Genomic DNA, 14,532 nt, shown 5'->3' on the forward strand with positions numbered 1-14,532 from the left:
TGTTTTGGAGAGAAAGTCAGAAAGGTCAGACTGAGATGATTCCGTCATAGACAGAGGAGGGATAGTGAATATATTAGAAGGATGTTGAGATTGGAACTGCCAGGCAAGAGGTCTAGATGAAGACCAAAGAGAAGCTGTATGGATGTTGTGAAAGAGTACGTTGATGTGACAGAAAGGGATACAGAGAATAGGGTTAGATAGCGGAGGTTGATTCACTGTGGCAACCTCTGAAGGGTTGAAATAATAATAATAATAACAACAATGATGATAATAATAATAATAATAATAATAATAATAATAATAATAATAATAATGATAATTCTCTTTCCATACTTGTGTAAAGGAGATTATATGGCTGCTTAAATTTCTGACGCTCAGAAGAAATTAACATGATAGACTTTATTTCCTCTGTAACCTCTAGAGGGAGACATTTATCTAAGGTTTCCTGCTTTGAACCAAGTGCCTCACATTCCCTACTGAAGTGTGTATCTCTCCAAATCTATCAGCTCGTTAACCCCTGTTTTGAACTTTACATCACTTTGCTTTAAAGCTTGCAGCCATGAGGAAAGCAATTCTTGTCAGTGCAGGGGGCCGAGTTAACACCTTCTGTAGCAAAATTCAAGACCAAATATGAGATGCACACAAAGCAGACAAGTAGCCGAAATTCTACTTTGCAAACAATACTTTTTTTTCCTTTTTTGAAACTTGACCTTTTCTGGCCAGTTCAAACTGTGCATTACATGTGTTTGCCGCCAATTGTCAGTCCTTTCATCTGTTAATTTTTTTTGAGAAAAAAGAGGTATGTCACGCCATATTAGACACAAATTAATCATTCAAAGCATCTCATTTCAATATCTCAAGCCTTGACATCTACTCTCCTGTGAAAATTATGAATCAGGAGCAATTAAATAAAAGTGTGACTTTATATTCAGTAACATGAATGGGTGCTACAGTGAATACACTTAGCCCCTTAATAGAATGGGAAGAGATGGACGTGAAGATTGAAAAATAATTATATTGATAGTGATTGTGTGACGGGGACTGAACTCTGCAGTGACTCACACCCAGACGCACAAACACAACGTGTTCACTGTGTCGAGAAACCTGAACAGATTTCAGAGACAGACAAACAAAAGAGGGTAATGGGGCGAGGTACTGATGTCACAGTGGTCGCCAAGGAGACGAAAGGTCAAAAACACTAAGTCAACCTAAAATAGAAAATGAGTCACACCTGCATCATAATGCCATGAGCCAATCAGAAAGCCCCCTGTCATTAACGGCATAGAGGGATGAATGACCAATACGATCAATCTATAAGAACACATCACAGAGGTTGAAAAGTGAACACTAACATGTTTTCAATCAAATAATGTATACATCTCTGGCAGCCTGGACTCGCTTTGTGTCCAGGAGGACAAATGAAGAGTCCAAGTTGAGATATTGATGTTTACTTATTTTCTTCCATCCTGCCAGCGGCAAATTTGTTTTGATCTGTTTTGCTAGATGTCAAAACGTGAGCTGAAATCATCCACAAGTGGCACAAAAACAAATCACACCAGGCCAACTACATCATCTAAAAAAAAAATCAAATTTATTCTTTTTGCATGAGGATCTCTCAATATTTTTAGATTTAGACGAAGAGCCACGGATTGTTTCTGAAGGTTCACAATGAGACATTTCGAAAAAGTATGGCTGACAGAACATGGCTAGTGGCTCGATGCAACAGAACAGCGGTTTTAAGAGGCCTATGAGGTGTCGCTGACATCGATATTTGCAATGATTGATGTGTTTATGGAATAAAGGTTTGAAAATTAGAAAAATATGTTAGCAGTAGTCGTTTGCTTAATTTTCTACCTTGGTTGTTGAGTAGCATATCACATGTTACATTTTTTACTTCAGATTGTTTGCTCAGTCGACGCTCTGTTCATCTGATTGGTTGTAATTCTAGCCAATTGCTGGGAGCAGACGTTTTGGTCGGCTGTTGGAAATCTGATCTTTGGTGTACCGGACCAATTAGCCAATGATTTGGTCTGGCAGTGCCTGCCCACTTTATTAGTTAAAATTAACAAACCTAATTGGTAACATTTATAAAAATATGGAGATAAGCTAAAATTGATTGAATTCATTCTTCGGCTTGACGTCATACTTCCTGGAATCTTTTATCTTGCGGTATCTCCAACCCGCGAAAGGAATACCAATATTTAAAAGAAAGGGAAAAAGAAGTAAATAAACATATCAAAGAATAAATAAAACACAGAGACCTTGAAATGTGGTTCAGAGATCCCGGCCTTCAAGTCTGCTGCTCCCCAGAGGTTACAGTCAATTTAGATAATATCCTCCAGTAGTTTTAGTCACTGAAACGAGTTTTCACAATATTCACTCAGCTTGAAGTATTTTGATTTGTTGAAACTTGAAGTGACTGTTGCTCCAGGAAAGCTGCTAACTACCCGCCGCATGAGAACAAAAGAAAATCCAATGAAAACTTTTCCTAACTTTTATTTTATGTTCAAACCATAAAAAAAAAAAAAAAAAATCTTTGCTTGTGAAATGTCCTCGGATTTAGCAAAACACAGTCCAACCTGCAGTACAAGAACAAGATGGCCAATAACAGGGAAATCCAAAAAACAAGTATTTCAACTCACACGCGATATTCAGTTCAGTTTGTTTTACTTTCAATTTTCTTTACTTTATAAAAACCTAAACATCCATAACTGTCCTTTTATCTTGATTTTTTTAACATTCTTATGTATTGAAATGTAATAATAGTTATACAACACCAAAATGGGTGTGAGAGCCTGAGAAAAACACCCTGACCCTCAAAGCAGGATACAACTGTAAATCGATCTCCAATGAGAGAAGAGGAGGGGAAGTAAAGCAATGAAAACTTGTGAAAAGGCAGAAAAAGATAAAATGGAGAGGCAATGAAAAGGGCTCAGGTTGTAAAGGAATAGGAGGTGATTGCATAACCCTCAGTCTTGTTTGAACAGAAATGAGGAATACAAACACAAGTGATGGTAATCAGCCAGGGGAGTTTGGTGTCTTCTCACACAAACCCTCCGCAATGTCCTCAATATGAACAATACCATCAGGAAGAAATCTATGATGGGATCCAACATGCTCCTGTCCAAGTGTCACTCTTTTCTTTGGCATGCTAGAGACAACATTTTTAATTCAGGTTCAAGTCTAGATGTTGTCCAATCCTAAGGGGAATGTGTAGTCGGCTTCAGCAGTGTATACAAGTCGATGTTACAGACACTGAATTTTTTTTCATTTTAGCAAATGACAGAAAGAAAATAACACAAAGAAAATTTGGTTTCAAGGTCTTGATTTTGCATCTTGTTAATGATGAAAAAAAAAACTTAACTGTTTAGGCGTTTACTTAATTTTGATTTTGTTTCCTGATAGGAGACCGGGTTTCACCAGAAAGACAATGGCTGTGTCTTTGTTGGGTAAATATGGTTCCACATCAGAAGAAAAAGGGTACTCTGCCTGTTAAAAAAACCAATGGGGACTGTTTTTTTAAGATCAAGTTTTACATCCTTTGGTCTTATTGCTCTTAGGGTTTTGATTATGCACTCCCCATTTGTTTGGAGAACAACCGGTATACTATCTGTCCCTCAACCAACAAGTCTCTTGGTGCAAACTGTGTGCAAACTCAGCTCATTAATGCCTGATCGAATAAGTGAATTTCTTGCTATAACACTTACAGCCCATCTGGATAATCCAGATATCCATATACAGGACTATCTCAGAAAATTAGAATATTGTGATAAAGTTCTTTATCTTCTGTAATGCAATTACAAAAACAAAAATGTCATACACTCTGGATTCATTACAAATCAACTGAAATATTGTAAGCATTTTATTATTTTAATAGTGCTGATTATGGCTTACATCTTAAGAAAACTCAAAAATCCTATCACAAAATATTATAATATCATGAAAAAGTAATTTTTGTTTTTTTAATTGCAGGGATAAGCTACCCAACTTTTGACTCTTGGCTGAGGCTTGTGTAAAAGCTTTGAATCAGACCTCTTAGTCCCCTATTGCCTTAACAAATGCATTTATGAGAGTAGCATCTGTGACACAGCTGTATTACTAAATTTTTTCTTAACTGACATAGTTTGTCTGTTATTGACAGCACCTGACAAGATTTCATTGGCAGGCTTTGAAAAATGAAAGATGTCCCAAATGCAAAAAAACTCATGGCTACTTTAAGTGTGGAGCTGAGGATCCAAAGTCAAGGCTCAAGAGAAATAATGAATTAAGAAAGACAGGAATGGTCTCATCACACTTGTCTTCAAGACAATCTGTCCAACTCCTGAAGTATGCAGATGACACAATGGTCATCAGCCTCATTCGAGATGGTGACGAGTCTGCATACAGACTTGCTGAAACGCTGGTGTGGTCTAAGTAATATCAAGCTGAACCTTCAAGGCTGTGGAGATGACAATGGACTTCAGGAAGGAGCCCCCCTTCTAAGCCTCCCTTCACTTTACCGAGCGGCTGTGAATCCATCATCTCTCAGGACCTAAACGTGCCATTCGACATAGACAGTGGGATGAAAAAAAAAAATCTGAATCGCCTCAGGCAGTTCAGCCTGTCTTAGGAGCGACTGATCCAGTTCTACACTGCAGTTCTCCAGGCTGTTCTCTGCACCTCCGTGATTGCCTGGTGGTCCTGTCCACCGGACGGTACCTGATCAGATACGAACAGACAGTCATGACAGCAGAGAGAATCACAGGTGCCAAACTGCCCTCTGCACAGGACTTGTACATTTCCAGAGTCAGGAAACAGGCAGAAAACTAGACTAATCACTACCCGAATGCAACCTGTTCTCACTTCTCCCTTTGGATGGGGAACAGAGCACTGTAGACCAGCACAGCCAGACACAAATCTCAGAACACCCCTATACAACACGTCACACACCAACAACAATAACAATAACAGCCAATGCCAAACAGCCACCATCTCTAATACAGATTGAATCATAATCAAAATGGAGGCTTTTTTTTTACATCTTTCTCATTTCACCATACCATGCCAGTATATGTTGTTCACTGTAAGATCTGAGATACCTGTTCCAGTTGTAAATTATATGTGGTATATAAATATGGAGGAAATGATTCCCTTTGGCAAGCTCTGGAAGGGGAGCAGAAAAGACGATTGTTATTATTATTTGCAGTGTTGGAGTGGCTAGTAGTCCCGTCTCATGGCATGCAGGTTGCCTGCTGTGCTCGGTTTGATTCTGACAGGCGGCCTTTTTGTGTAGGGTTTGCATTTTGTCCCTGTGGCTACCCTGGTTATCTAACAGGTCTGGGAAGCAGACCATTCACACACCCCCACACACACCCGTCATACCTCTTCCATTACTATAGAAAGTGTATTTCCCGCCCATATATATTTCAGTCTTACAAATTTCACCTCTGTTTGTTGCTATCTTTTTACTGAATTCCATAAAAAGAAAAAAGTATCGGGGGCAGAATACATGGTGTGTGTGTTGCTAGTATGTGTGTATTTGTTGTAGCTCCAGGCTGCATTCACTTGTCCTCTTTCCTCCATACAGAGGCTAGCATTTTTCATCTCAAACAGTTACTGAGATAGACTTCGTCTTTCACAACACTAAAACACAACTTCATAAATTGTCATTATCAACGAGGTGAATGCAGTCCAAATGTTTCAATATCTAATATCATCGAGTTTTTGCACACAAATGACATAAAAAAGAAAAAAAAAAGAAAGATATTTTATATTTGCTGTGATACCCTCTGACCTGTAGGAGGTGACATTTCATACCCTGCTCTGAGAAAACTTCTGATAGAAAATATGGGACATCTTGGATTAACTCGAGATCAGGTCTATTAAGTAAATTCACACCCTATTATTGAGCCATCAAATGCAAACTCGTGTTCACCATCCATAATCCCGGATGGTATAAATAGAATAAAGTCGCGGACCCATCAGGGCCTCTTGCAACCCTGCAGCTGGTTTCCAGCTGATAAATCTCTGCTGAAGTTAGTCAGGTTTGGAAAAAAACACAGAAATGTACAAAAAGCAATGTTATGTAAGTCTCTTGTCCCAGATAGATGCATTTAGAAAAGAGGCGGAGATTTCATAAACTGTAATCACCTGTGCGGCTGCAACAGCAAAATTGCACAAAGGAAATCAACAGCCATTTCCTACAGACATTGGAAAACACAGGCATCCCATGGGTCCGGGACATTCACTCAATATATATATCCAATATAATTTAAATGTGACATGATTTTTTTTTTTGTCGCAAAATCTGTGACACATAATATAACATAAATCAGTGTGTTATCATATTTTCGTTTGTGTATTTGTTGTTTTTTTTCCTCATCAACTAGTTTGTTTTTAAAATCCCTGGAAAATTCCACGAGTGCAGCTCAGTCAATGTCGATTACCACAAAAACAGAAAAAGCAGAAAAAAGCATCATATTCCATTAAAATAATCAGGAAATAGCTGAGAAACAATCTGCAAATTACTGAAAAGTAACAATAAAACAACCAGGGCAGTATCTGAAAAATAAAAGCATTTTTGAAAGGTCTGTTGTAACAACAACAATAACAATACTTCTCATACTTATAAGAATAAAGATAATATATAAAGTATATGACTAATATTTTTCATGATTTAAAAATAATTTGTATTTTATTTTATTTTATTTTATATGTATGTAAAATACTTTTTTGCAGGTCGGTGGCACATCATTATTTGATGTAATTACCTGTGTTTTATCATTTCCTTTCCTGGTGATTGTCTGAGAAAATATCTTGATACTTGTTAGGTAGGTCTTGCTGATTTTTTAGAAAAATTGCCATTTTAATCATGGTACTTTCTTTTATTTTTTAACCAGAGATTTAAGAAAGGATACCACCAAAAACATCGAGATTTTTAAAGGAAAATTTAAAAAAATTGATTATGGAGTTAGCCGTTATTTTTTGTTTATCCTTATGTATTAAGTATATGTGTTGTGTATGTGTCGACATAAAACGTTCTCTGTATAAGGTGCGCTTGTTACGTGACGCCCCCAGGGGGGCGGGGCTTCACTGAATATTCAATGGCCGGAGGCGGGAGGCAGTAGTGGACTGGAGGGAGGCTGAGCTGCTGCACTCGCACAGATGGATGGATAGGAACGCCTGCGCGGAGGAAGATGTGAATTCTCGGCATAATCAAGCTTGACACCGATAAAAAAAAAAAATCCAGTGGGCTCGACCAGCGTCACGACACGTCCGAAGACACAGCTGCTTTTGATGAGTTAGACTGAGCGACGGAGCCTCGGTCCACTGAACCGCAGCGATGATGGAGTCTATCCTGGACAGTTTGACAGCAGAGAAACTCTACCCGCCCGGGGGAGCCAACCTGTTGGACCTGGAGGAACTCAGTGACGGAGATTTCCTCACCAATGTGGTGAGTCACACAAAAAAACCCGGCACTCCTTTGTGTTTTCGCCGTGTGATAAACGCGGAGTCCCAACTCTGCATTCGAAGTGTCATAAATCAAACGCACTCGTCAAACTGCCGGTTCAGCGCGGAGCCGGACGTCGGCAGGGCGCGTCAGATCCTGATTGACATCCGGGGCTTTGCTCCCCCCTCCCCCCTCCCCTTCCACGCGTGCGCGTCAATTTTAATCTCAACACACTGACAGGCCAGCGAGTTACTGGTTAACTTTCGCGTTCGCCTGTTTGTTCATTGACAGGTGTTGCAGTTCTTAATGTGTGTGTGTGTGTGTGTGTGTGTGTGTGTGTGTGTGTGTGTGTGTGTGTGTGTGTGTGTGTGTGTGTATATATGTGTGCGTGTGTGTGTTCGGTGTGCGTGCACGCTCCTCAAATGTTGCACTAACAATTAATTGATAGAAGTAAAAGCAAACATCTGTGTCACCCGGATCCAACCGTCTCATGGTATTCCAACCTTCAGCAGAAAACTATATATTTCTCCAAATATATTGAAATATTCAGCAACATCTGTGCTGCTTATTTATAGGGAAACATTTCTCTGCTGATTTTTTTTCCATCAAACTGCGGGTTCAGTCTTTTCTTTTATCACATGTTAATGGATTTTTAACATCCTGGGCCCAAAATGTTTGGAATGATGTCGATTTTTGAAAATTGTAATTATGAAGAAAACATTTATTTTTCTCTTTGGCATATTACATCACTGAAAGGAGTCGGTGTCCTTCCCTCTCTCTCGTTTAAATGTGCAGCAGTGAGCGCTTCGTAGAGCTTCAATTGCATTTTTTTTAGTTTTTAAATTACCTTTCAAAATTTGCAGTTGTGAAAAAAATCTTGTGTTTGAGCAGCTGCATTAATTCCTGCATGTTTGGCTGTCCGGTTGACATGTTTTCTTGATAAGAAATGGCAGAGCGTCGGCCTTCTGCTGGACGCGTTTCTGTGCAGGTAAAAAGATTAGAATTTCTTCGGGGGCCTGCACCTGCTCTCGCTCCGTCACAAACACAGGGCCGTATTGAGCGGTGACTGTACCAGTCGGCTCTGCGACTGGATGGAGAACAAGGCGAGAAACACTTAAAGGTCAAATTAAAGGCTGAATGAGGTTTCGTTTTTCTTGCACCACCAGCTTTTTGCATCTAAAGCTGCAACACCGCGCTGCATAGATAGGCTAATGATCAACGGAAACGAAATAGAGTTCGGGATTCCACCTGGAATACAATATATTGCATTATAGTGAAAGAGCTCTTAATATTTAATTAACCTGTTCTTGCTTCTTACTAGCTGTACCTACATTCTCACATTTTTTTATACACGGAGGGCTTCTATAGACATAAGAAACTGATTTCAACCTCCTACCTGTGAGTTATTTGTCTTACAAAATGATGCGTTATCCCTCAATCTAAACATCTCGGATCTTCCCTCCACTACCACTACCACCTTTGACCAGAGGGGTCAGCAAAGAAGACGACTTCTCTGGTATCCCTAGTCAGGGGTCGGCCACCTTTAACACCCAAAGAGCCATTTGGACCCCGTTTCCACTGAAAAGAGAACACTGGGAGCCGCAATTACTTTTTGACGTCTAAAATAAAGGTATCACTGTATATATTGCTTTTTTTTACCTTAACACTTTGTATAAACAACTACAGTGTGTTGCTTATGAAACAGCGTTTTGCCGGGTATACCGGCCTCCGCGAGTGTGACGTTTATTTTGAGCGTAGAAAAATAATAAATATAATTTTATTTTAATATTTCTTGATCACAATAATCTCCCAATTTAATACTAAAAGTAAAAAAGGAACTAACACAAATAAAATACAATTCAATGAAATTCTTATAACTTATTTTCCCAAGCCACTCGGAGCTGCAGTGTAAGGATGAAAGAGGCATTTGATGAAAGAGGTTGCCGACTCCTGCCCTAGATAAACTAATGACAGTGTCCGAGTTTGGGAACCAATCTAAAATAAAGAAATAAATAAACAAAGAAAGGAAAAAGAATTCTGGTGATGTCTCACTTTAAAAGCATCATTGGTTTTCCTTTGGCCAAGATGTTTAACTAATGAAAAAACAGATGGAAAAAATAATGTAACCTATCACGTAACTTCTTCCGCAAAGGTAACACCACTGTACTTAAGTTAAGGATGACTCTTAAAAATATCATCTCAGCATGACAATGCTGCATCTGTCCGGATTTGGTTCCAGCTCTGAAGCTGCGACCTCCTAGATCTCCAGCTGATTTGCTTCACACTTTTGCTTTCCCTGAGGGTGAGGCTAATTTTGGGGTGGATGAAGCACTCAGACTTGGGCGTGGACCAAGACGACCCGACTGCGGCACAGTTGTTTTGCTCCATACCCGCTGGGTCTTGATAGGGTTGGTTTGTGGTATGCATATGATCTGACCTCAGCTCGACCCAAACGCATCAAGCAATGTGGGCATTTGGACTAGAGCTACGCCCGTAGCCCTCAAGCTTATCTGACTCACCTTCAGTTTAAGGCTGGGCATGTTGTGACATGTGCTCAGTATGTGCTCCTAGTCCACCAGCCCATTTAGATTTTTTGGATTAAGCTGAAAAATAAACACTGACAGCACCCGTGTGGCTTCTCTAGACAGATTTTGGTTTGCTTGAAATGCGACTTGTGAGAAACCAAACCAAAGTGAACAGATAACACAACACAGGGGTAGCTCATCTGCTGATATGGAACAAGGTAAAGTCCTACAGGAGTGGAAATACAATACCAAAAAGAATAACACAACACACACACACACACACACACACACACATATCAATTAAAAGTATCAGGAATGGCAATGGAAAGACTGTAAGATTATGGTTTATCAGCTGATGAAATTGTCCTCACCAGCGAGAAGGTGTGAGAGCAGATGTTGCCGTGCTGCTATACCCAAGGTAGGTATTTGTTTCAAAATGTTTTCTTGTTCTGATTATTATTACCCTTTTTGATCTTTCACTCTTGGAAATTTTTTTTTTCCATTTTTCCACCCCATTTGTCTCATTTCTGTCAATGTGTATTATGTTGGTATCAAGATTAAATAGCTGCTGTATCCCATTTGGTTTACATTTGAATTAGATGATGTTCCGCCATTGGGACTATGTAATGATTGTGGTTTTGTAAACAGTTAGCGGTGTTTTTATTAAAAGAAATAAATAAATAAAAATCTTTGGCTGACAATACACAGATGCTGTGGAGATGCATAGCTAGGGAAAAAGGAATAAATAACGCAAAAATGAGGAGAAAACAATGGCATGCCCTTTTCCTGTATCATATTGAGAAACACCACCTGTTCTCACCAGTCCCTCTCCTCACTCAGGACCAACAGGTTACCGGGGGCAACAGCCACATGCATCATTGCCTGGCGTGCTGGCGATATATATGTCCTTGATTTCAGTAGAGCAGGGTGTAAGAAAGAATAAGAAATATAAAGCCTGTTCAAGAGACTCATCATGAACAAGTAGAATCAGTGATAAGGTAGTGTATTTGTCTGAGAAAACACAAGAAAATAAATGATACTCACCAGGGAAAGGACATTTTAAAATCCCCCAAAAAATATATACTTGGGGGGTCACATCCACTGTCAACTAAAAATCCCGGTTTTAATTTTTTAGATATTCCAAACTAATTTGACAAATGCCTTTCATCTTGGGCAAATTCACTCGATTGTGTAATTTGACAATTACTGACAAAATCTGCAAGAAGTTTCCTAAAATTTTGCAAAACATTTTCTGAAGATCTGCAAGAGATTACTGGAAAATGAGACACAAATTACCTCTATATTGAATTAGTAAACAAATCACAATCACAAAAAAATCAGAAAAGAGGGAATGAAATGTTGCTTAAAGTGTGCCATTATTCCATGTGCAGTCGAGAGGTCAGATCAGCGATGCTCTTTACTATTTTTAAAAAGGCATGTGAAAGGCTGTCTCTGGATTCAGAAGCTTTTCGCATACATTTAAATGACTAAAAATGTCAAATCAAATTGGGGAGCCCCTTTAGCTTATTGTTGAGAAGCTGACCTTTGATATTTCCAAACCTGAGCATATGTTGTTATATTTATATATATATCAATATCAGAAAAAAAGGTCATTATATGTCATTTTGCCACATGCTTTGCTCTGGACGTATAGCGACAAGACAACTGATTGCAAAAACACACAAATCAACAGCAAGTGTGTGCAGCCTCGCAGGTCTTTGTACTCTTCATTCACCCCCCACCCACACTGTTGCTGCATCTGATATTCAGGTTAATAATGATTATCAAAGACAGCAGTCATCCCTTCTCTCCGTGTCTGTTTTATATTCATTTTTCACTCCCTGTCTCTTTTTCCAGTTGGTCATTTCTCTTTCTTCTAAACACTGCAGATTTTTTAACCTGTATTTTAGCCAGTGAGTCAGTCGAGCAGTCTGCCTGTGGTTTTTAACCCCCCGTCTCTGCTCTAAATAAAGCAGTACACTCTGCAGTGTAGCCACCAGGCTGGGCTGAGACACTGAGGATATGGGAAAAGATGGCTGATTAGTCATTTGGCGGGATGACATGCCTGTAGACCCGACTTCAATGTCATACATGTGGGTAGATCATGATTCACATTGTCAGAGATTTCGTTTTCATTAAAGAAAAGCCTGTCATCGCAGTTTATCTTTCCATGCTTTTCCTTTTTTGTCTTAGTCTCTGCTGGGAGCCACTGATTACAAAGATGGATGGTACAGTACATTCATTTGAGCAGTCCAGGCTCAGCTTTTGTAATGGATCACATGTTGTGCATTAATTGCAGGCTTTCTGCGACATAGCCAACTTGACTGCTAATGGTCAGTAATCCAGGGAATTGAACCCCAATGTAATTGTTTGGTGAACTGCACAGCTACTCTACGATGTAGCTGCTACTGGATTCCATATATGGAGTACCTGTTGTTTCTGATGATGAAAACCTAATGGGTTTTCCTGTTTTTCCATCATGGCTTCCCAGCGCCTAGTGCAGAGGTGTAAAAATGTACGAGACCCTGTTGGTTTTCCTGCTGTTTTATTAAATCACTCTGAAAGGGACCCAGAGGATCTCTTCCTCACTGTCTTTATTGCTGTGGTTTGGACTGATCTGGCATCCTTTTGAAATCAAAATGATTGAATGCTTGAGTTGTGTGTTGCTGTCAGTGTTTTCAGTCTTTGTGCTGATGGCGCTTTTACCAAAACTACCATTGTATCAAGAAGTATTACTAATGTGGAAATCTTTCCTCATATGTCTGCTCTGCATATGGTTAAAAGAACGGTGACATGGAGAACGCCGCTGGTTACTCAGTGCTCAGTGTCTGGTTATGCACACAGCTGCCTGTTTGTGTGTTTTGTTTACCTCCCTCAGCGCCGAGTGTATCCTGCTGATAACCAGGAGGAAATAATCAGACCAGATAAGATGCTGAGGTAGGCCCGGCTGATTCAGAAAAATATTTTCATATGCGATGATTGAGTTAAGTGAAGAGATTCTTCATCGCTTCCCTGTACCCAAGTAAAAATTAGCCAACTTCAAGTGCACAAAGTCTGCTCGGCCCCAAGGTTTTACATAAAGAAGAAGTAAAAAAAAACAACGTTAAGAACTCCTCGATCAAATTCAGCAAACCATCATATTGGCTGAGTAATATCCCTCTTCTGATACATGACGCGAATGAATGAATGGAGTTTAACTGCAAGGCGACAAGGGGAACTTTAATCCTTCCTTTATTTAAACCCATTACCAAGAGACACTGCTAAAGCATTTCCACCAAATCTGACTCGGCATCACTGGTCTGAACATTTGATACATCTGAATGATAAGATATTACAAAAACAACTTTTTCCTGTACCAGCCAACTTACTCCTGATATTCAGTGTTATTTTGAGGATTTTTTTCAAATAATTGTTATTAAGACCAGGCAAGTGGCTTTCAAATGTCTCATGTTTAAGAGGTCTCAGCTGATTTAAAGAGCTATCCCTGAGCTGATCTGAGATGACAGAGGGAGATGCAGGGAGAGGGGAAGAGAGTGTTGGGAGAGACAGATAGGGAGAGAAGTTGCTGTCCAGCTCCATCTGTGCATCATGTGTTTCCGAACAAACCATAATATCAGAGCTCGAGCAAGAATTACATCACTTACCTCATGTTCAGACCCTTTTCAGGATGCAAGAGAAAAAAATAGTTTTAACAAGATTAAATGCTGAGATGCAAAGGCGTTGGCGAGGCGTTTCATGAACTCAGACCACACAATAAACTGGACTAATTGTGTCATGTTAAGTGTGACTAAGACACTGACTAAAATCCAACCAAGGCTGATTTTCCATCAGAAATTTTTGATGAAGCATAAAAGATAGTTTACCTCAAAAGGCCAAATGGTCAAGTCTCTCAGTGAAATCAGTAACACTGTGGCGTCATCTGCTTTTTATCTAGACACTTTTAATCGCCAGATCCAATGTTCAAATCATATCTCAGCAACAAGCAGATACTTACTGCACAGTGACATCTTGTCAACAGTCATGGCTACAAATTTTGAATGAATTTAAATGTTAGAGAAGACAGGGACTTACTGAAAAGGATGAGATTCTATGAAATCTCTCTCTGTTGGTATGGACTGTATATGTATATATGTATGATGAGTATCACTTATATTAAATTCACTTTTATTGAAACGTTTTTGAAATTCCTCTGACGCTAATGCTTTGATAGTATTCCTTTTATATGATATAATTTCAGGATTTTTTAAAAACTATTATGAATTATGATACTTCCCTGTTCATTTATAGATTATTTCATGCAGATTTTCAGAAATTTGGGGAAAAAAATTCTGACCTTTTATTAAGCTCTTTTTTTGAAATCCCGCTGGTTCTCAAAGTTTAAGACTCCCATATAAAATTAGTTCTTTCAATCTCTTGTGAACTAATTATGGCAAAATTTACTAAAGTGTCTAATAATATGAAGTGAGGATATTTCATATTTCATTTTTCAATTTATTTCACACGGTGATAAGTCATATGTCATAATATTCTGCAAAGACAACAATCAACTACCAGTAACATACCGAATAAAATAGGAAT

General features: G+C 39.0%; 1 protein-coding gene across 2 annotated transcripts in view; it reads left to right on the forward strand.

The window, feature by feature from the left end:
- The first annotated feature begins 7,204 nt into the window (after window positions 1-7,204).
- creb3l1 (cAMP responsive element binding protein 3-like 1) overlaps window positions 7,205-14,532 on the forward strand; it is a 39,441-nt gene continuing 32,113 nt past the window's right edge. For both annotated transcript variants that reach the window (XM_086148235.1, XM_086148236.1), the window contains exon 1: window positions 7,205-7,432. In XM_086148235.1, the coding sequence (XP_086004361.1) occupies window positions 7,322-7,432 (111 nt within the window). In that variant the 5' untranslated portion in view covers window positions 7,205-7,321. The remainder of the gene's footprint in view (window positions 7,433-14,532) is intronic.

Source organism: Fistularia commersonii, chromosome 6, assembly GCF_037954325.1.
Source record: "Fistularia commersonii isolate RoL2024-O1a breed Wild chromosome 6, RoL_Fcom_v1.0, whole genome shotgun sequence".
NCBI lineage: Eukaryota > Metazoa > Chordata > Actinopteri > Syngnathiformes > Fistulariidae > Fistularia > Fistularia commersonii.